At 41.8% G+C, this 21,689-nt stretch overlaps 1 protein-coding gene across 2 annotated transcripts in view; it reads right to left on the bottom strand.

Annotated features, from left to right (window-relative positions):
• Positions 1-21,524, bottom strand: part of slc1a7a (solute carrier family 1 member 7a) — a 90,762-nt gene extending 69,238 nt beyond the window's left edge. The window contains exons 1-3 of one of the 2 annotated variants that reach the window (XM_063064238.1): positions 17,454-21,524; positions 10,347-10,459; positions 9,910-9,989 (exon numbers count right to left, since the gene is read on the bottom strand). In XM_063064238.1, the coding sequence (XP_062920308.1) occupies positions 9,910-9,989; positions 10,347-10,459; positions 17,454-17,583 (323 nt within the window). In that variant the 5' untranslated portion in view covers positions 17,584-21,524. Of the gene's footprint in view, positions 1-9,909; positions 9,990-10,346; positions 11,743-17,453 lie in introns of those variants that run through there. The other variant, XM_063064237.1, reaches the window with a different exon arrangement.
• Positions 21,525-21,689: the final 165 nt, after the last annotated feature.

Here is a 21,689-nt window from a genome sequence, read left to right as displayed (position 1 = left end):
AACTCAGCCAACCACCGAAACACATTCTATGCTTACAACAATAATACCCACACTTTTCTTCAATTGGCTCACCTCCCAGATATCAACATACTACAATTTGTTGAAGATTCCTTGTAAAAGCATACCTTGGAGAAGGGTTTCCTCTTACAGCCAAACACCAAGGTTTCTCATTCTTAAAAACACATATTGGTTAATCGCTACAGCCGTGGCATCAGTGATGAGAACACAAAAGCATGCTTCTTCTAAATACTTCCACAATCTGTGAGCAATGCACACACTGTTGATCAGCCAAAGGGCTAATGTCTCATTAATAAAGTGTGCCTGTGTGATTGGTACAACAAGTAAGCACCTATAATGCTGGAAAGAAATACTGAGGTCTGGGACCTATGACCTATGAAGAGCCATGGATCCTTAGGTACCACACACAAAATGCTGGAGGAACACATCAGGCCAGGCAGCATCTATGAGGAACAGTACAGTTGACATTTCAGGCCAAAGCCCTTCGGCAGGACTGGCCTACCGAGTTCCTCCAGCATTTTGTGTGTACTGCTCGGATTTCCGGCATCTGCACATTTTCTCCTGTTTGTGATGGATCTTTGGGAAATGTTTTTTCTTTCGTTACCATATATTACCGGAGAAATACAGAAAAGGCAAAAACTGTTGTGGAGGCATCACATAATATTCTTCATATCTGTCCAAAGCATAATAAAATGCAAATTTCAGAGTGCACAAAAAAACTTCATCCTGGATTTTCCTGAAATTTCTTCTAGATATTTCAATTTTGATTCTTCTGTTAGATTGTTAAATAATTTAGTCTCTGTCTCCAATTTATGGTCTTCTTTTGTTGATTTAATACTTACAAACCAGAAAAATGATATCACATATGTGAAATAGATGTTTAGTCACATGGCTGGTGTTACTTTACATAGCAGTTAACCATTCCCTGTATCTTTATATATGGACATGGAGGATTATGAAATTACAAGGTTTGCTGTTGCCACTTAACTGCCTGCAATGGTACAGCAAGATTTTCAGCAAATAATATTCAGACTTAACAGCTCTTGACTCATGTTAAGTGGAAAGCAGATTTCCAGTTATAAGAGGCTGAATCCGAGTAGCAGAATTGGGTTACTGAAAAAGTTCTAGATAATTATAGCATTTGGTATCTGGTATTAAGTATAAACCAGTTCAACAAACATCATTGTAATTTTGTGAACACCGTGGAAACGGCACATAGGTTACTTCTCAGAAACCTTTCTGTGGGTTGCTCAGTGGGACAGATGCTTAGTCTCTATGCTGACAAATTTGCTTCATTATAGCACAGTAGAACACAGAAAGATGATCATAAAAAGTCTTGTAGCCTTATGCACTACAAGATTGACAAGGAGCCATGTCATCTCTTGGGAGAGGCAAAAACATAGCCAATTTTTTTGAAAATTGTGCTTGTAGATACATCTTGAAGATAGAATGAAGGTTAGAGAGTGAGAGATGCAGGAAAGTTTAGGGAGGGAATTGGAAACCATGGAACAATAGCAATTTAAAATTTGGGATGCTCAAGAGACCCAAGTATGAGAAGCATTGATTGCTGGTGGGATTGTAAGGCTACAGAAGTTAGCAGGAAAAACAGGACAAGATTGTGAGGGAGAGGTGTTGGAAAACAAAGTCATGATTTTAAAATGGAGGTGTTGCTCATGAGATCTGGAGCAAGAAAAAGAAGAGGATAGTGCAGGTTTAAGCATTGACGTTATTTTATGGATGGTTATAAAATTGGAGGTCGGTCAGATGTTTAGAGCGCCACGTATTAACGAGTGCAAAAATAGCAAGATCAGGCATATTAATGCGTGGCAGAGAGACTGGTGTAGGGGGCAGGATTTCGGGTTCCTGGATCACTGGGGCCTCTTCTGGGGGAGGTACGACCTGTACAAAAAAGGACAGGTTACATCTGAATCCAAAGGGATCCAATATCCTAGCAGACAGGGAGGTTTTAAACTTATTTGGCAGGGGGATGGGAGCTGAAGTGATAGAACTGAGGAAGGGGGAAACAGAAATAAATCAAAGATAGCGTGCAACAGAGACGATACAAAGGACAGGCAGGAAATGAGACATAATCACAGCCAGTGGGATGATTTATAGGACAATAGAGGTGTGGTGCATTTAAAACAGAAAGCAAGAAATACTGGACTGAAAGTGTTATATTTGAATGCACGCAGCATAAGAAATAAAATGGACGATCTTGAAATTCATCTACAGATTTGCAAAAATGACGTTGTGGCCATCTCTGAAACTTGGCTAAAGGATGGCTGCTATTGGGAGCTGAACGTCCAAGGATATACGGCGTATCGGAAAGATAGGTTAATCAGCAGAAGGGGTGGTGTGGCCCTGTGTATAAGAACTAATATCAAATCCTTAGAAATGGATGCCATAGGATCGAAAGGTGTAGAGTCTCTATGGGTTGAGTTAAGAAATTGCAAGAGTAAAAGGACCATAATGGCAGTTGTATACAGGCCTCCAAACAGCATCCGGGCTGTGAATTACGAATTACAGCAGGAGATAGAAAAGGCATGTCAGAAAGTCAATGTCATGATAATCGTTGGGGATTTTAACATGAAAGTGGATTGGAAAAACCAGGCCAGTACTGGACCTCAAGAGAGAGAATTTGTAGAATGTCTAAGGGATGGCCTTTTGCTGTTGAGCCCACTAGGGGATCAGCTATGCTGGATTGGCTGTTGTGCAATGATCCAGAGGTGATAAGAGAGTTTAAGATTAAGGAACCCTTAGGGATCAGTGATCACAATATGATCAAGTTCACTTTTAAATTTGAGAAGGAGAAATTAAATCCCAATGTGTCAGTATTTCAGTGGAATAAAAGAAGTTACAATGGCATGAGAGGGGAACTGGCCAAAGTTGAATGGAAGGGACACAAGCAGGAAGGACAGCAGAACGGCAAGGGTTGGAGTTTCTGCGAAAAATGAGGGAAGGGTAAGACATATATTTCGAATAAGAAGACATTTTCGAATGGAAGAAGGACATTACTGTGGCTGACAAGTGAAGTCATGGCCAAAGTAAAAGCAAAAGAGAGGACATTCAAGGAAGCCAAAGCTAGTGGGAAGATAGAGGATTGGGAAGCTTTTAAAAACTTGCAGAAGGAAACTAAGAAGGTCATTAGGAAGGAAAAGATGAGTTATGAACAGAAGCCGGTGACTAATATCAAAGGTATTAAAAGCTTTTTCAAGTATATAAAGGGTAAAAGAGAGTTGAGGGTAGATATAGGACCAATAGAAATTACACTGGAGATATTGTAATGAGAGACGCAGAGATAGCAGAGGAACTGAATGGGTATTTTGCATCAGTCTTCACAGTGGAAGAAATCAGCAGTATACCGGACATTCAAGACTGTCAGGGAAGTGAATAAAGTATGTGCAAGGGCTCAGGAAACTTAATGGTCTGAAGGTGGATAAATCGCCTGGACCTGATGGAATGCACCCTCAGGTTCTGAAGGAAGTAGCTGGAGAGATTGCAGAGGCATTAACAAGGATCTTTCAAGAATAGATAGATTCTGGCATTGTACCAGATGACTGGAAAATTGCAGCTATTTAAAAAAGGTGGGAGGCAGCAGAAAGGAAACTATAGGCCTGTTAGCCTGACATCAGTGGTTGGGAAGTTGTTGGAATCGATTGTTAGAGATAAGTTTACGGAGACCTGGAGGCACATGATAAGATAGGCCAAGGCCAGCATGGTTTCCCGAAAGGAAAATCCTGCCTGACTAACCTACTGCAATTTTTTGAGGAAATTACAAACAGGGTAGACAAAGGAAATGTAGTAGATGTGGTGTACTTGGATTTTCAGAAGGGTTCAGAAAAGATTCACAAGAATGATTCCAGGAATGAAAGGGTTACTGTATGAGGAACATCTGGCTGTATTCCCTGGATAAATTAATGACTTAGATGAGGGAATTAAATGCAGCATCTCCAAGTTTGTGGATGACACGAAGCTGGGCGGCAGTGTTAGCTGTGAGGCGGATGCTAAGAGGATGCAGGGTGACTTGGATAGGTTAGGTGAGTGGGCAAATTCATGGCAGATGCAATTTAATGTGGATAAATGTGAGGTTATCCACTTTGGTGGCAAAAACAGGAAAACAGATTATTATTTGAATGGTGGCCGATTAGGAAAAGGGGAGGTGCAACAAGACCTGGGTGTCATTATACATCAGTCATTGAAAGTAGGCATGCAGGTACAGCAGGCGGTGAAAAAGGCGAATGGTATGCTAGCATTCATAGCAAGAGGATTCGAGTACAGGAGCAGGGAGGTACTACTGCAGTTGTACAAGGCCTTGGTGAGACCACACCTAGAGTATTGTGTGCAATTTTGGTCCCCTAATCTGAGGAAAGACATTCTTGCCATAGAAGGAGTACAAAGAAGGTTCACCAGATTGATTCCTGGGATGGCAGGACTTTCATATGATGAAAGACTGGATCGACTAGGCTTATACTCATTGGAATTTAGAAGATTGAGGGGGGATCTTATTGAAATGTATAAAATCCTAAAGGGATTGGACAGGCTAGATGCAGGAAGATTGGTCCCGATGTTGGGGAAGTCCAGAACGAGGGGACACAGTTGGAGGATAAAGGGGAAGCCTTTTAGGACCGAGATTAGGAAAAACTTCTTCACACAGAGAGTGGTGAATCTGTGGAATTCTCTGCCACAGGAAACAGTTGAGGCCAGTTCATTGGCTATATTTAAGAGGGAGTTAGATATGGCCCTTGTGGCTAAAGGGATCGGGGGGTATGGAGGGAAGGCTGGTACAGGGTTCTGAGTTGGATGATCAGCCATGATGGTACTGAATGGCGATGCAGGCTCGAAGGGCTGATGGCCTACTCCTGCACCTATTTTCTATGTTTCTATGAGTTCGGGAGAATGAGGGGGGGATCTTATTGAAACATTCCGAATGGTAAAAGGCCTGTACAGATTAGATATGGCAAAGTTATTTCCCATGGTAGGGGATTCTAGGAAAAGAGGGCACAACTTCAGGATTGAAGGACATCCATCTGGAACAGAGATGCAGAGAAACTCCTTTAGTCAGAGGGTGGTGAATCTGTGGAATTTGTTGCCATGAGCACCTGTGGAGGCCAAGTGATTGGGTGTATTTAAGGAGGAGATAGATAGGTTCTTTATTAGCCAGGACATCAAAGAGTATGGGGAGAAAGCAGGGGAGTGGGGATGACTGGAAGAATTGGATCAGCCTATGATTGAATGGTGGAGCAGACTCGATGGGCCAAATGGCCTACCTCTACTTCCATATCTTATGGTCTTATGGTGTTATAGATGTTCAGAAGAATATTCAAATCTGCAGATAATAGATTCATGCATGAAGTTATCAGCCATGATGAACTGAGGCAGAGGAAATATCCAACAAGTTACAAAGATTATCCATGCTTCCCATTAAGTCTAATGTTACTACCTTATCATTTTTCTGTTACTACTTATAACTCTTCTTTTTTCAAATAAAAAGGAATTGATTTGACATGTTCCAGTGCAAGCGAACATTCCCTAAATCTAGGAAGTGCTATTGCCAGGTATTCGCAAAGCATCTGCCCAGTACTCTAAATGTTATCTGGAGCGTCAGCTCAATCCATCTTAAAGATTCTCATTCTGCTTAAGACTGCATTCTTATCTATCTTATGTTTACCATGCAACTCAGAACTCTTAAGTTATGCATTGTCCTTTAAAAAAATTAATATTTTTGCCATGTGCTTGGAGTCTTTTCTAATTTGTGTCAGAAAACCATCTATGTTCATTGGCACACAGCAAATCATCACGCATCAGGCAGAGATGCAGGCCTCACTTATCTACACAGGATGTCAGAGTTCAAGGAAGGAGAACATTCAGACAGTTTACCGAAGTTAAAGTAAACAGTGCACAAGATGGATTCAACCACAATAAAAGATCAAAGAGCAGTTTATCAACTTCAATTGCAGCAACTGAATGCAGCATTGCAAAGTAAGAAGATGATCAACTCAACCATGTCACTCAAGAGGACAAGATGATATGAGTTTTGGACCACCACATACACTTTGTTCAACACTGCATATTTTCCAGTTAAGTGAAAAGAGGGTACAATTTATCCTGTTCCTTCATATCTTTGTCACAATTCTGAATCTTTCTATTCTAATTTTAAGAAATTCCTCTGTGCTTTGTCTGCTGAAGTTGTGAACGATCTACGTCATATCCAATAACAAAGCAGCTGTTTTAATCAGTGCACTGCTCGTCCAGACACCGGACAAAGAGTTGAGGTCAAGATTCAGTGCACCCACGAGCATTAACACAAGGTAGACTGGTGTATTGATGGATACAGATAATCTGCAACAACCGTAATTCCATTGAGCTTCAGTAAAGCTTTCGACAAGGTCATTTATGGTAGGCCAGTCCAGAAGATTATGATACACAAGATCCATAGTGACCTAGAATCATAGAGCCCAACTCATAAGTACCAACCAAGGGGTCAGTCTAAGTTAGTCCCTTTGGCAAACATGTGGAGACCTAGGAGATTGGATTCAGCTTCATCATGGTCATAGAAGACAGGGAGTGGTGGTCAAGGGGTGTTATTTTGACTGGAAGACTCTGACAAGTGATATTCCACAAAGATCAGTACTGAGACCTCTGTAATATTTGGACTAAAGTGTAATTGGGATGATTTTTGTTGAAATACAACATACTAATTAGCAAAGAAGTGTGGACGAGTGTGAGGTATTGCACTTTTGGAGGCCAAATGGAAGAGGAAAGTATACAGTAAATGGCAGGAATGTGAGGAGGACCGATGTATTAAGGAATCTTGGGATGCAAATACCTCACTCACTAAAAGTGGAAAAACAAGTAGATAGGTGATAACGAAGAGGTTCACAATAGGTTGCTTAGATTAGAGAATATTAGCTATGAAGGGAGATTGGATTGTTTTCTTTTGAGCATTGTTGGCTGAGGGGTGACCTGATAGAAGGGCACCATAGTAATGTAGCGGTTAACGTGACACTATTACAGCTCGAGGCATCAGAACCCAGAGTTCAATCCTGGCATTCTCTGTAAGGAGTCTCTGTATGTCCTCCCCGTGAAATGTATGGATTTTCTTCGGATGCTTCAGTTTCCTCCCACAGTTCAAACACATACCGGGTAGATTATCTGGTCATTGTAAATTGTCTTCTGATTAGGTTAGGGTTGAATTGGGGTTGTCCAGGGTTTCTGTGTGGTGTGGCTTGAAGGGCCGTGAGGGGCTATTCTATGCTCTATCTCCAAATAAAATAATTTAAAAAGTATATAAACTTCCAAAAGGCATAGGTAGGGTAGATAGTTAAAGTCTTTCTTGCAGGAGGGAATTGTCAAACACCAGAAGGCAAGACTTAAGGTGCGGTAGATAGTTAACAAGTCTGTGGCATGCTATTCTACTAATAGTGTTAAAATTTTCTTGGAGATATCCTTCTAGTCAATGACAGTCTGCAAGATATTTATGATGGAACATGAAATTATATTAGTGGCAGGAGATACAGTATAATCAATCATCTTTCTGCTGCAGATCATCTTTATTGGCATTTAGGATGAGAGATTTCTAAAAGTCTCAAGAAGGCGGCATCCATCAATAAGGACCATCACCATTCGGGACCTGCCTTCTTATCATTACTACAATTGGGAAGGAGATACAGGAGCCTCAAATGCCACACTCACTGTTTTAAGATCAGCTTCTATCCCTCTGCCATCAGATTTCGGAATGGTCCACGGACACTGCATCATCATTCCTCCTTTCCACTATTTATCTAATTTTGTAACTTCTAATAATGTTTAAATCTGTTGCTGCAAAACAACGAATTTCATGACATACGTCCAAACCTGGTTCTGAAAAGGAGCCATGACTGACCACACAGCAAAGGGAAGATAGTCACAATGCAGCTGGTCGGGCTGGAACCCTTCCTATTGCTTCTGTGCCTCCTATATTGCTGCCACAGCTGCCGTTAGAGAATCAGGAACATCCCTTTATGAATCAGATAGAAATTTTCCAGTGCTTACAGAACACAGGATCAGCTTGGCTCAAGAATTCCTGCTGGTTTTAAAGGCTGGCTTTGTGAACTGCGGTTCTTTAGTGAGAAATGCAGGCATTTAGGATGTGGGATTTCCATCTTCTCTTTGTTCAGTGCAATATTAAAGAAGAGCAGCCATCTCATTTATTTGCTGCAATAAAAGACCCATTGCACAACACCAAGAAAATAACAAGAACTCGCATGATAACCAATATCACTAGGATTCATTACCTGCTTAATTACTTTATTTGTTTGGTGAGTGAGCTTGCTGTGTTCATATTGATTGCTCCACATACAAAACACTGAAATGACTATTTTGCAAAAGTAATTCAGTGTCACGTCATGAACACTGTAGTTGCACCACAGAGGTTGTAGCTATTTGTTTGTATCTACCTGCTTCCCAACGAAAATCCAGATCTGTTGGTTTAAATCAAATTCTAACAGATGTTATATTCTGTTTAGTGAAGTCCAAAAAATGATGTTATGTCAACTCCTAGTTGACAATCAGCAATGAAAATTCCACCATAGCTAATGAGTGACTGATAAACATTATTCAAGAAATTCAGACACATAGAATAAAAGCTTTAAACATTGTACTGGTTAGACACTTCCTGGATTCTGTCTCCTCAGTACAAAGTTGTAAAGCTTTTGTTGTGTGTCTCCAAATTTCTTGAATAATTCTCCTGCACTGAATTACTTTCCATTTAAAAATATGCAGCTGTGCAACAGAAACATTCTTGTCAGACCAGAGGTAGGAAACCTGAATTAGAATGAATTAGTCACCTTCTGCTAGTTATTGTGAAGCTTCCTCATATCTTCAAGTTCAAGTTCAGTTTTTTTTGTTATTCGGCTGTACTCATGTATACCACCGAATGAAACAGAGTTCCTCCAGACCAATATGCAAAATACAGTACATATAACTTACGCACACAACACAGAACGTAATATCACCACAAATAAACTAACAATTAATAAGGTGTTTATAGGATACAAGTTAAAAAGTAAACAGTATAATGCTACTGGCACTTCATACTTGATGAGCATACTTCATAAGTGGTAGCAGGGAGTTCAATAGTAGTCTTTTGGCCTGGGGGAAGAAGCTGCTTCCCATCTTAGTAGTTCTTGTCCTAATGCTATTGTACCTACTGCTGATGGCTGATGGGTGGGGAGGGGGTTCGAAGGAATTGTTGGACGGATGGGAAGGATCACTGACCACGCTAAGGGCCTTGTGTACATAGAGCCCCTGATAACATAGAGACCCTAATGATCCTCTCAGCAGCCCTTGCAATCTTTTGTAGGGACTTGCAGTCAGATGCCTTGCAATTCCTATACCAGAAGGTGATGCAGCTGGTCAGGACACTCTCGATGTACTCCTGTAAAAGTTGGTTAAAATGGGTGGGGGTGGGGAGCCTCACTCACCCCAGGAAGTGGAGATGCTGCTGTGCTTTCTTGACCAACGAGGTGGTGTTGAGGGACCAGAATTGTGCCAACACAATGCCAAGCAGAATTTGACTAGGTAAAACATCCCATTATCTAATCACTCAGTGTACTCACTTACACGAAATCTATGATGCCCATCATCAACATCATACTGAGAGGGCACGACATTTGAGTCACACGTTATTCCAGTGGCATGGCATTATTCTGACTCCTCACTCTTAAAATGATTTTGTCAAAAGGCAGAGCAGCAGCTTGGGACCAGTGCCAGTCCTCTCAGCTAAATTGACACGTCATGAAAGGTGATTAAAAACATTCCTGACATAGAAATGGAAATTTTCTAATATTTATTTGTGGAATAGAAAAGAATACACAGCAAATGAATGGCTGCTGGGACAAGTTTTACACTGACCTTGATACCACCAGTGGAAGAATTAACATTTTCAGCATCCTCATCAACAGCTCACCAGGGAACTGGAAATACTTAATTTCCTAAAAGAGAAGTCACAAATAGATAATCTACCAGGATAAGGCCTGAGTGAAAGTACTAATATTGTGTGTAATAAGAATGAAGCAAGCTCTTACATATAACTAATTTGAATAAAATATGAAATAACTTTGGCTCAATTTAGAAAAGTAATTAAATAGGTATTTGAAAATCTGATAGTAGCCCTTGATTTTTGTTGCCTGAAGAATGAGTGGGACAAGGTTACTGATGTTAATTGGAAAATTATTGTTGTTTTTAAATGCCCCCATTCTGTTTGGAATGATCAATTAAGTAGATGATCAAATAGATTCAATATTGTTTGCTGTAAGTTAATTAAAATCAGGTGTTTTTAGCTCGCCTACCTGTTCGGAGAGATGCCTGGTCCTCAGGAAAAATCCCAATGAGCAACCGATGATAACGGACAACACAGAGAGAATTAGCAAACCATTCCTTTTAAAGACATCCTTGATCTGAACTGAGACTGAAGCGATTGCCACTGTCATTGTGCTCTGGTCTCCTGACTTTGGAGAGACCCACTACTCCATACAATGGCAGTGCCCTGACTACCCACAGACGGGAATTCAAAGCAAGCATCCCATATCTGGGCTTTGCACACAGAGAAGTCAATGCCCCTGACCTCTGAGCTAAACTTCATCAAATAAAAAGCATGCACAGATGCCATGATTATCCTAATGTGATGTCTCTGATCTTATTACCAGAGAATTCATTAAGGCGATTATTGACCAACCTAAGGCTGGGCTCTGCCAGCTCTGAGGCAAGTATCTTAGCTCCTGGCATTGGACATTTGATACGGTTTTGACAAAAATGTTAACTAGTACCAAAATACACCTTTTTATTCTGTAAATAGCTTCCCCTTCACAATTCAAGAATATTAATGTTATTTCTAGTGTAAAGGATAACAAAATAATTATTACTCAAGATCTGATACAGCACAAAAAGCACAGTAAAGAATACAGTATTAATAAAAACACACAATTAATATAAATACGTAAGATAGTTTATATACATAGATTGATTGTATGTCCATAAAGTGACACTAGGCACAGGAGTGTCTGTACATAAGGTGAATGACAGGAAATGATAAAGTCGTGGTGGTTGGGGGTGTGGAGGTATGAGTTTATGGGTGAGAGTGGTGATCAGCCTTGCTGTTTGGGGAAAAGTAACTGTGTTTGTGTCTGGTGGTCCTGGCATGGATGCTATGTAGCCTCCTCCCTGATGGGAGTGAAACAGTCCATCCGCAGGGTGGGTGGGATCCTTCATGAATTTACTGGCTCTTTTTTGGCACCTATCTCTTTATACAGTATGTCCTTGATGGTGGGTAGGCTATGATGGTGTCAGCAATGCCTCGTAGAGCCTTCCTGTTTGCCGCAGTGCAGTGATGCAGCTGGTTAGGATGCTCTCTACTGCACATCTGTAGAATGATGCGAGTATAGATGCACATAGCCCAGCTCTCTTCAGCCTCCTCAGAAAGTAGAGCCACTGGTGAGCTTTCCTGATTATGCAGAATGTTTTCTGGGACCATGAGAGGTTGTGTGAGATATGCAGTCCCAGGAGTTTGAAGTTGCTCGCAATTTCCACTGCCATCCTGGTGATGTAAAGAGGGGTATGAGTGGTGTGAGTTTTCCTGAAGTTGGTAACCATCTCCTTTGTCTTGCTAACAATGAGGAAGAGATTATTTGCCTGGCACCAGGCTTCAAGCTCTTCCTCTTCCACTCTGTAGGCCATTTCATTGTTGTTTGTGATGAATCCCACAACTCACGTGTCATTGGCGAACTTGACAATGTGATTACTCGAGTGTTTGTCCATGTAATCATGAGTAGAGTGTATAACAATGAGCTCAGCATACAGCCGTGCGGGGGGGGGGGTCACCTATGTTGAGGATGAGGAGGGAGGTAGGAGCAGTTGTGCATCCTGACTCTCTGAGATCTGTTGGTTAGGAAGTCCAACATCCAGATACTCAGAGGTGTATTTAGACCGGGGTAGGGGTTTGTTCACCAAGGTCTGTGGGACAATAGTGTTGAATGCCAAACTGAAATCCAGAAACAGCATTCTGACAAGTGTCATTGTTTTCCAGGTGTGTCAGGGCTAGGTGCATGACAGATGCTATGGCATCCATCGTAGTCTGTCAATAAGCATATGGGTAGCCAATAGGGCAAGAATGCAGTTTTTGATATCTGCCACTACCAGTGTTCAAAGCACTTTATGATGATTGCCATCAGTTTCACTTGCTGGATCTGATTGTTTAATTGTCATTTTCTTTGCAGTTTAACAATTAATTATCTGCTTGTGTTTTAAGTAGTCTTTATATGCCTAACAGTTTATTATACCTCTAGTGGTTATATAAAGTATTATTCTAGAAAGCTCTGGAAGATCTGCACTAGCTGAATTGTGCTTTTCTTATTAACTTTTTACTGCAGTATTGACTATGTACTTTCTAACTGGATTATTATTATCTATAGATTGGAATGGAACTTCCCTTAAATCAAGTTTTATGCCTTGTTCCTGACTTGTAAAAGAACCTTGAATTTAAACACCAGAATCCAACATACCGGGCAGTAGCCGTTTAGTTCTGAAGGTGTAAGGCTCTTTGGTACAGGACTGATCATGGCTAATTTGAAGCATATGGGGACAGCAGCCATGATGACTGATTTGTTGAAGATGTCCATGAAGACGTTAGTGAGCTGGTGTATACACTCCCCAAGTACTCGGCGCGGGATGCTGCCTGACCTAGTGGCCTCTGCAGATTCCTTCTCACGTCTGCTGCTGTGACAATCAGTGGCTGATCAACAAGGAGGAGGGTAGCTTTCGTGACCAACATCGTGTTGCGTGCCTCGAAGCATATATAAAATTATTTAACATGAAATACATTCCCTACAAATCCTCCCCCCAGCACCAACCATAGCTAACACACCTACAAAACCCTTAGTACAAAACCCTAAGACGCATTCCCTACACTCCGACGAGACATAAGCATTAACCCCACCACCCCAGCTAACTCCCCACCAACTCTCGCCAAAAGAGCCCAAAATACATCCTAACTCCCCCTCTGCTCCAGCCTAAAACTAAATATTGCTAAAAAGAAACTATATTAATTTTAGTTTTGAACAAGAAAACAAATAGGCTCAAGTTTTTAAATGACTCAGTTGATCAACTGGCAGTCTGATTATGAAGTGCACAACAGATAACCTCTTTTGGGCAGTAGAGGATGACAAAGGGAAAGAAGCAGACAGACAGAAAGCTAAAGACTGCACTGGTGGGTAAGAAATCAAACAGATTTTGTGGGTGTTATGAAGAGATAATGTTGAGCATTGCTGAATGGGAAATTAGATCACAGTTTTAGACAGAAAAGGCCTAGTGAATATCTGAGAGAAAATTTCAGAAGACCTTTTAAAACTAGGATTGATTTGTCTGGTCATTCAATGAGATTAAATATAGAATCTGTACTTAAAGCCTAAATTTTTTTGAAAAAGGCAGAAAATACTTAAAATAGTAGGTCAGGCAACCTTTGTGGAGAAAGGAAGTTAACATTCCAGATTAATGCACTTACATCAATTCTGCTTTTATTTCAGATGTCCAGAATTCAAAGTATTTTGCTTTTGGACTTTACAACATTTTCTATGTAGATGGTTATTAGGATATGCTAGAGAATGTCTCATCCACTATCCTGAACTATCAGCTCCTCCATTTCATGCATCGTGGTTGCATTAAGTATCTATGGAAAATACACTGCCCCATCTTCTCTCATTGCAACTCCTAAACTCATGGTCTTTAAAACATAAAGCTCAAAGGCAGCAGTCACATATTCCACTATTCCAATACTAACATATGTTGGATTTGGAAATTTATCACTATATCTTCATAACCACCAGTCATACAAGATAAAACATCCCCCCCAAATAGCATTTGAATTGAATTGACTTTATTTCTTACATCCTTCACATACATGAGGAGTAAAAATCTTTATGTTATGTCTCTATCTAAATGTGCAATGTGCAATCATAGTAATTTATAATAATTTATAATAAATAGAACAGTCAATGTAATATAGAGTACACTTAAGTCAGCGTGAGTTCATCAGTCTCATGGCTGGTGAAAGAAGCTGTCCCAGACCCTGTTGGTCCTGGCTTTTATGCTGTGGTACTGTTTCCCAGATGGTAGCAGCTGGAGTAGATTGTGATTGGGATGGCTTGGATCCCCAATGATCCTACGGGCCCTTTTTACACACCTTGTAAATGTCCTGAATCATGGGAAGTTCACAACTACAGATGTGCTGGGCTGTCCACACCACTCTCTGCAGAGTCCTGCGATTAAGGGAGCTAGAGTTCCCATACCAGGCAGTGATGCAGCCAGTCAGAATGCTCTCAATTGTACCCCTATAGAAAGTTCTTAGGGAGTTAGGGGTCCATACCAAACTTTTTCAACCGTCTGAAGTGAAACAGGCGCTATTGTGCCTTTTTCACCACACAGCTGGTGTGTACAGGCCATGTGAGGTCTTCAGTGATGTGGATGCTGAGGAACTTGAAGCTGTTTACCCTCTCAACCCCAGATCCATTGATGTCAATAGGGGTTAGCCCATTTCCATTCCTCCTGTAATCCACAACTAGCTCCTTTGTTTTTGCGACATTGAGGGAGAGGTTGTTTTCTTGACACCACTGTGTCAGAGAGATGACTTCTTCCCTGTAGGCCACCTCGTTATTGTTTGAGATAAGGCCAATCGATGTAGTGTCATCAGCAAATTTGATTAGCAGATTGGAGCTGTGGTTGGTGATACAGTCATGGGTATACAGGGAGTAAAGGAGGGGACTCAGTACACAGCCCTGAGGGGCTCCTGTATTGAGAGTCAGAGGGTTGGAGGTGAAGGAACCCATTCTTACAACCTGCTGGCGATCTGACAGGAAGTCGACGATCCAGCTGCACAAGGCAGGGTCAAGCCCGAGATCTCTGAGCTTCCTGTTGAGCCTGGATGGAACTATGGTGTTGAATGCTGAGCTGTAGTCCAAGAATAGCATTCTCACATAAGCATCCTTCTTCTCCAGATGTGTAAGTACGGTATGTAGAACAGTGGCTATTGCGTCATCTGTCGATTGGTTGTGTTGGTAGCCGAACTGTAGGGGGTCCAGTTTGGGTGGTAGCAAGCTGCAGATGTAATGCTTAACCAGCCTCACAAAGTATTTGCTTATTATTGAGGTTATTGAGGTGAGTGCGACAGGACGCCAGTCGTTCAGGCATGTTACCTTGGCCTTCAGGAATAACAATGCACATGAACAGCCACTGTTAAAGAGGGTGGCTCACCACCACTTTCTTAAGGGCTATTTGGGATGGTTATTAAGCGGTGGCCCAATTAGGAGTGCTCACGTTCCACTATTAAAAGAAAAATATGTATCATTTGAAAAGGAATTGCTTCAAAAGGTCAAATGTTGGAGGATAATGCTCACATTCAGAAAAGCGAATAAAATAGCTCCAACAATGATCTAGAATTAGAGCAAATCAGGACAAAATGCTTCCTTCATTAATGAAATGTCTACAACCCTATAATTTAAATTAGAGACAAAGTGGGATGTAACTAATTCTCAGATGGAGTTTAATAATGCATGTCCACAAAATTTTATGAATTTGAGATGCTGAATTATTTTCCGTCCCCATGTGACTTAAAATATGTCATTTGCTCTCTTGAAGCACTAGTGATTTTCAGATTATTGATAGAGACGCTGAAATCAATCCTCCCAGTATTGATTCTCTAAGATTTAATAATAAACAATCTATGTAAATATGATGCCATTAACAGGAATATAATTACTTATCTAATTCAAAGTTTGCCTACTAGTTCTTAGTGCAATGCCTAGGGTTAGTGAAAATCATGAGGCGTAATATTATGTAATACATCACCCCGGATTTAGAAATATCCCTCGCCAGAGGGCTAGACACACTGGATGCAGGAGGATGCTTCCCCATTTTGAGGAGCCTACAACAAGGGGTTACAGTCACAGGATACAGGGCAAGATAATTATAGAATAACTAGAGCTCAGAAGGGCATTCACTCCATCAGGTCCACTCAAGCTCTCTATTGGAGTAACTCACTAGGTCCACCTTGGCCTCTTTTCCATTGCCCTGAAAATTGTTCCTCATGCTATATTGATCTATTTCCCTCTGAAGGCCACAGTGGAACTTATCTTCATCACAAATACAGGCAAAGCACTCCAGATTCCAAGCACATATTGCGTAAAAACTCATGTCACCAAAAATTCTCTTCCCCTACATTTCTGTGTCCTCTAATCCTCAAACCCTCCAAAACAGGAAGGACCTCTCATTGTCCACTTCTGTCACTTGCTCTCAGTGCTCTCTCTTGCAAAGAAAGCTCCCCAATCTGCCCTTCAAGATTGAAGTGAGAACATTTTTTTTTTCACTTAAGAGACTAGTGAATCTGTGGAATTTTCTACTACTAAAGATACTGAAGACCAAGTGAATGAATATACTTAAGAAAAAAGAAAATTTTTTTGGACACCAAAGGTATGACGGGAGAATGCAAGAATATAGAGGTAGAGGATCAACCACACTAAAACTGAATGACAAGGCAGCCTACTTCTATGTCTTTTTACTTTGTCTCAAAGAAATTCAGCTGGGAAGGTGATAATCTTCTTTTCCTAAATCCATGTTGAAATTTGTTAACAATTCTTCTCCCTTAGGCACATCTTTGGCCAAAGGGCAGAGCATTTCTTCAATCCGCAGAAACAATCCTGGGGTGAGGAAAACCGGGGGGAATAGGGGTTTCAGGATAGCAAGATGGAAGGAGTGAAGGAAAACTTAATACAAACAATTCTCCTCTCTGAGCATCTTACCACATACTTCAGTCCAGAGTTCACTGGTCACAAAAGGGCTCAAGGATGCCATTAGTCAATATGTGTTTCTCTCTCTCTCTCTCTCTATCTATCTCTCTCAACATCAAACTAGGAAACATAAAGATCAGTGATTTCTAACAGGGGTGGTACCGTCCCCCAGGTGGGCATTAGGGAAATAGAAGTCATGGGGGGGGGGGGTTCAAGATTCTTGGGGAAGGGTGAAAAGCAGCACCCCTAACTTGAGGCACAAGACCTGGCCGACCATTAGTAGAGCAGGCACTTCCAAAAAAAAGGATGAGGCACTGAAACACAGGAAGAACCATAGCTCTGCAGGTGTTGAATACTCGTCGTCACAACGCATCTGAACCACAGCAATCGCATCTGACTTTACCAACCAAACAGACATTATTGGGGATGCATAAATTAGCAACCAGGGTGCCCAGCAGTTCCCCTTGACTTGTGATATGGAACGAGTTCATGCAATTTAACAGTTGTTAAGTCAGGTACACCCTCTTAACTTTCTCTACAGATCTACAGAAAACAGATTGCACAATGATACAGTGCTGTCCTGAACCAAATGGTAAAATAGAGCCAATCAGTGAACTTGCCAACCTGAAGTTTTTGACACCGTGGTTGAATTTTTGCTCAAAGTTGACAAGAGCTTGGGAGACAGGATTGAACTTTTACGTGGAGATGTGGCACACCTAGCCAATCTGTATGACAAAATGAACATTCTAAACATGAAAATCTGCAGGGTGAGAATTTCAATTATAATTCAGGCAAAAAGTGTAGCGTCCACTTTTATTGAAAAATTGGAAATACATAAGCAGAATATTGGGAGAAGAATGTTCTCATAGTTTCCCTGCATGGAGAATGGCACTCTTTTTCACAGATGGTGATTTGCAAGAGTACTGCTTACACCTACGGAGGTTGAAGATACTTCAACCGAATGTAGATGCTCTCCAAGGTGGTCTCTTTTGCTTCGACAGAATCTTCCGGAGACTATCGTGGCTGACTGTATCAAAGGCCTTGGTTAGGTCAATGAATGCCGTGTACAGCCCCACATTCTGTTCACAACACTTCTCCTGTATCTGGCACAGGATGAAGATCATGTCAGATGTGCCTCTGTTCGCTTTGAATCCACACTGACTCTCTGAGGTTGCCTTCGGCATTGGTAGGGATGATTCTGTCCAGGAGATTTCTGGCAAGGATCTTCCTGGCAGTGGACAGCAGGGTAACACCTCTGTAGTTTGAACAATCCAATTTCTTGCCTTTGTTCCTGTACAGGGAGACAATTACAGCATTGCATAGGTCATTTGGCGTGAGCCCTTCTTCCAATAAAGTATGAACAGGTTTGTGAGCTCGCTTAGGAGAATGTCTCCACCCATTTGGTACACTTCTGCTGGGATCCCGTCAATGCCTGGGGCTTTATGGCATTTCAGCTTGGAAGTAGCAACTTTGACTTTGTCCAGAGTTGGCAGGCCATCAGCATAATCCTGACCTCATGCCGGGGAATCATTTTAATCGATGCTTCTTGTACTTGATGATTACCCCCGAAACAGCTCTCGTAGTGCTCTGTCCATCACCTCATGATGACTTCCTTGCCTGTTAGCAGGCTGGAGCCATCCAATGAGTGTAAAGGGGCTTGAATCTGTCGAGTCAGATGATATACTACATGCAGCAGTTTGTAGAAGGCTCGAGTGTTGCCAGTGCCTGCATGGTGCTGCATTCGTTCACTAGGGAAGTCCACCAACTGTTTTGCATTTGTCTGTTTGGCTTGGAGCACAAATCTGTATTCATCTGTATTCTGCCTCCGCCGCCTTCTCGCCCAAACAAAAACCATGCAAGAGCCCATCTCGAGCTTCTAATTGCAGCCAACTATGCTCTTATGCACACAGAGGATGCGCTACAGGCTGTGGTCACTCAGTTCACTAAGGCGGCAAGGGCTCTCGGGTTAACGGTCAGTCTGAAGAAAACAATGATCCTCGTGGCATTTACAAACCCACCTTGGATCACCATTAATAACCATCCTCTCACCATGGTTGGGCAGTTCACCTACCTGGGCAGCTTCATTTCCAACGATGCTACAGTAGTAGGGAATGACAGTAGTAGTAGACAATTGACTCACGGAGCGAGCAGTGACTTTGGGCGCCCCCAGAAATGTGTGTGGAAGCACCACCAGCTGAGTCTGTCCATAAAAATCCATGTGTACAGGGCTGCCATTGTCACAACACTGCTGTACAGCACTGAAGCCTGTGTCTTCTACTGCAAGCAAATCCGGTTGCTCGCTCACTTCCATCAACGCAGCCTCCACACCATTATGGTTATTAGCAGGCAGGATTGTGTCTCCAACAACGAGGTCCTGAAGAGGGCTCAACTACCAAGCATTGAAGCCACTTTGCTGCTCAAGCAGCTCTGCTGGTCAGGCCACGTGTCATGAATGGACAACTTCAGGTTACCGAAAGCGGTACTCTACGGAGAACTCTCTCAAGGCAAGAGATTGTGGTACCCCACTCAAGAGGTACAAAGACCAACTTAAACAGCAGCTCTCTCAGGAAAATAGCGAGGTCAGTGAGTGGCTGCGGCTGGCTTGTGACAGAGACTACTGGAGACACTGATCTACGAAGCAGCCGAGAATTTTGAGGAATCCAGAAGAGCAACTGCTGAAGAGAACAAGAGATGCAGGAAGGATCCTACTACCTAAGTGCCTGCATCCCATCTGTTCCTGTGTCTCTAATGCTCCAGAGTCAGCAGATCCAGAACTGGCCTCTGCAGTCACCAACGATCATGCCGTTGCTCCTGAGGACTCTTCTTCCTTCCTGATCTTCGCAAGCAAGGAACCAGCCTTCATCATCGTTTACACCTGCAGTCACTGAAGAAGGATTTTCAGAATCGATTCAAATACAAGGATTCACACGATCTGGAAATTCCAGGCTGGGTAGTGAACCCATTTCTTTGCAAGTTGGAAGAACAGGAAGAGAGCTTGCAAGAAGAAATTATCAAAATTCAGAATGATGAAGAAGAAAAAATGCTTTTTGAAAATATTGACTTTTGTGGTATTTCGCTTCACTATCATACAAAGTTTCCTGATCTTTGAAGAAGAGCTGAACTGCTCTTCATTGCATTTCCATCCTTCTACCTTGTTGAAAGAGGCTTCAGTGCAGTGAACCACAAACTCACAAAAAACCACTTGGACGTTGTTATGCGTGGGGACTTAAGGTTCTTGCTGTCACAACTTGAACCAGATATTTCAATTCTTGCTAATTCAACCTCAAGGATCACATTGATATCGAAGTTGCTGTTCAGCGTACAGGTCCTGTGTAAGCTAGGTTTAACGACAAATAAAAATTTAAGGCAGTATAATTTTTCTCCAGTTAGCATATAGTAGATTTGTTTTTACAGTAGGGGGGCGCTGGGAAGTATATTGTGCCTGAGAGGGGCATTGGCAAGTATGAGTGTGCATTAGGGGGGCTTTGGCAAGAATCAATGTGCTTTGGGGGTCATTGGGCTGAAAAAGGTTGGAAACACTGATACAGATTATTAGGATAAACAGATCCTTGGATGCCACTGTCAGGATCTGTTCATAGTCAACTTGGCTATACCCCATGAAGAGATTTAAAATGAAAATAGAAAATCATGTAAGTACTCGGGAGGCTAGACAGCATTTGTGGAAGAATAAAAAATAGTTTTAACATTTCAGATTAACCATGTTTATCGGAACAGAAATTAAATAGAAATTATATCTACTTTGTTACAGAGAAAGCTGAGGGGTGGAGAGAACAAAAGGAATATCTGTGGCAAGATTGGGTTGGGATGAGGGAAGACTGAAAGGTCCAGATTGAAGTGGTGCCATCTTGAGAGCATGATGAATACTGTAGATGCTCTGCCTGGAAGAGATCCAAATGGAAGGAGATGATGAAAAAAAAAACAAGAAATAAAATAATGCTGGAACTTGGATATAAAATGGCTCCTCCTGAGAGTCTTCAAAAGTTTGATATCTGAGAAGGCGGAATTCAGGGTTGTACTCTAAGAATTGGACCTTGACCAGATAGTAGATGATACCCCTCAAAACTACACTGGGCTCTGATGAACACACACTCAAGGTACAAGACACAGTGGAATGGAGAATTAAAGCAAAAGGTAATTGAGGTAAACTCTATGAATTGAATAAAAGTGTTTTGCAGTAACTCAATCTGCATTTTCAGAAAGAAGGAAAATAAATGATGCGTGCTCAGCATGTTGGGCAGAAAGAAACAGAGTTAATCTTTTGGCTGGATGGTCCTGTCATTAGGATGGAGTAGAGATAGAAACTATGACAAGGTTATTTGTGGTACCCCTCGTACAGGACTAGTGTACCCTAATATTGATAGTCACATCATCCCATCCCAGCGAAACACACAAAATGCTGCTGGAACTCAGCAGGTCAGGCAGCATCTATGGAAATAAATAAACAGTTGATGTTTCAAGCCAGGACTCTTTTTCAAAACTGGAAAGGAAGGGGGAAGAAGCCAGAATAAGGTGGGGAGAGAAAGAGGAGTACAAGCTAAAAGATGATTAGTGAAGCCAGGTGGGTGGCGGAGAGTGGATGAAGAAGCTGGGAGGTGATAGATGGAAAAGGTAAAGGGCTGAAGAAGTAGCAATATGTTAGGAGAGAGGACTATGGGAGACAGGGAAGGATAAGGACATCAGGAGAAGGTGATAGGCAGGTGAGGAGAAGAGAACAGGTAAGGGGGGAAGAGTGGAGAATTGAAGAGGGAAGGGGAAGGGGGAAAATTTACTGGAAGTTGGAGAAATTGATGTTCATGCCTTCAAGTTGAAGTCAACCCACAAAGAATATGAGGTGTTGCA

Source organism: Mobula hypostoma, chromosome 12, assembly GCF_963921235.1.
Source record: "Mobula hypostoma chromosome 12, sMobHyp1.1, whole genome shotgun sequence".
In the NCBI taxonomy this organism is placed as follows: domain Eukaryota; kingdom Metazoa; phylum Chordata; class Chondrichthyes; order Myliobatiformes; family Myliobatidae; genus Mobula; species Mobula hypostoma.
This window is presented reverse-complemented; position numbering and strand designations above follow the sequence as displayed.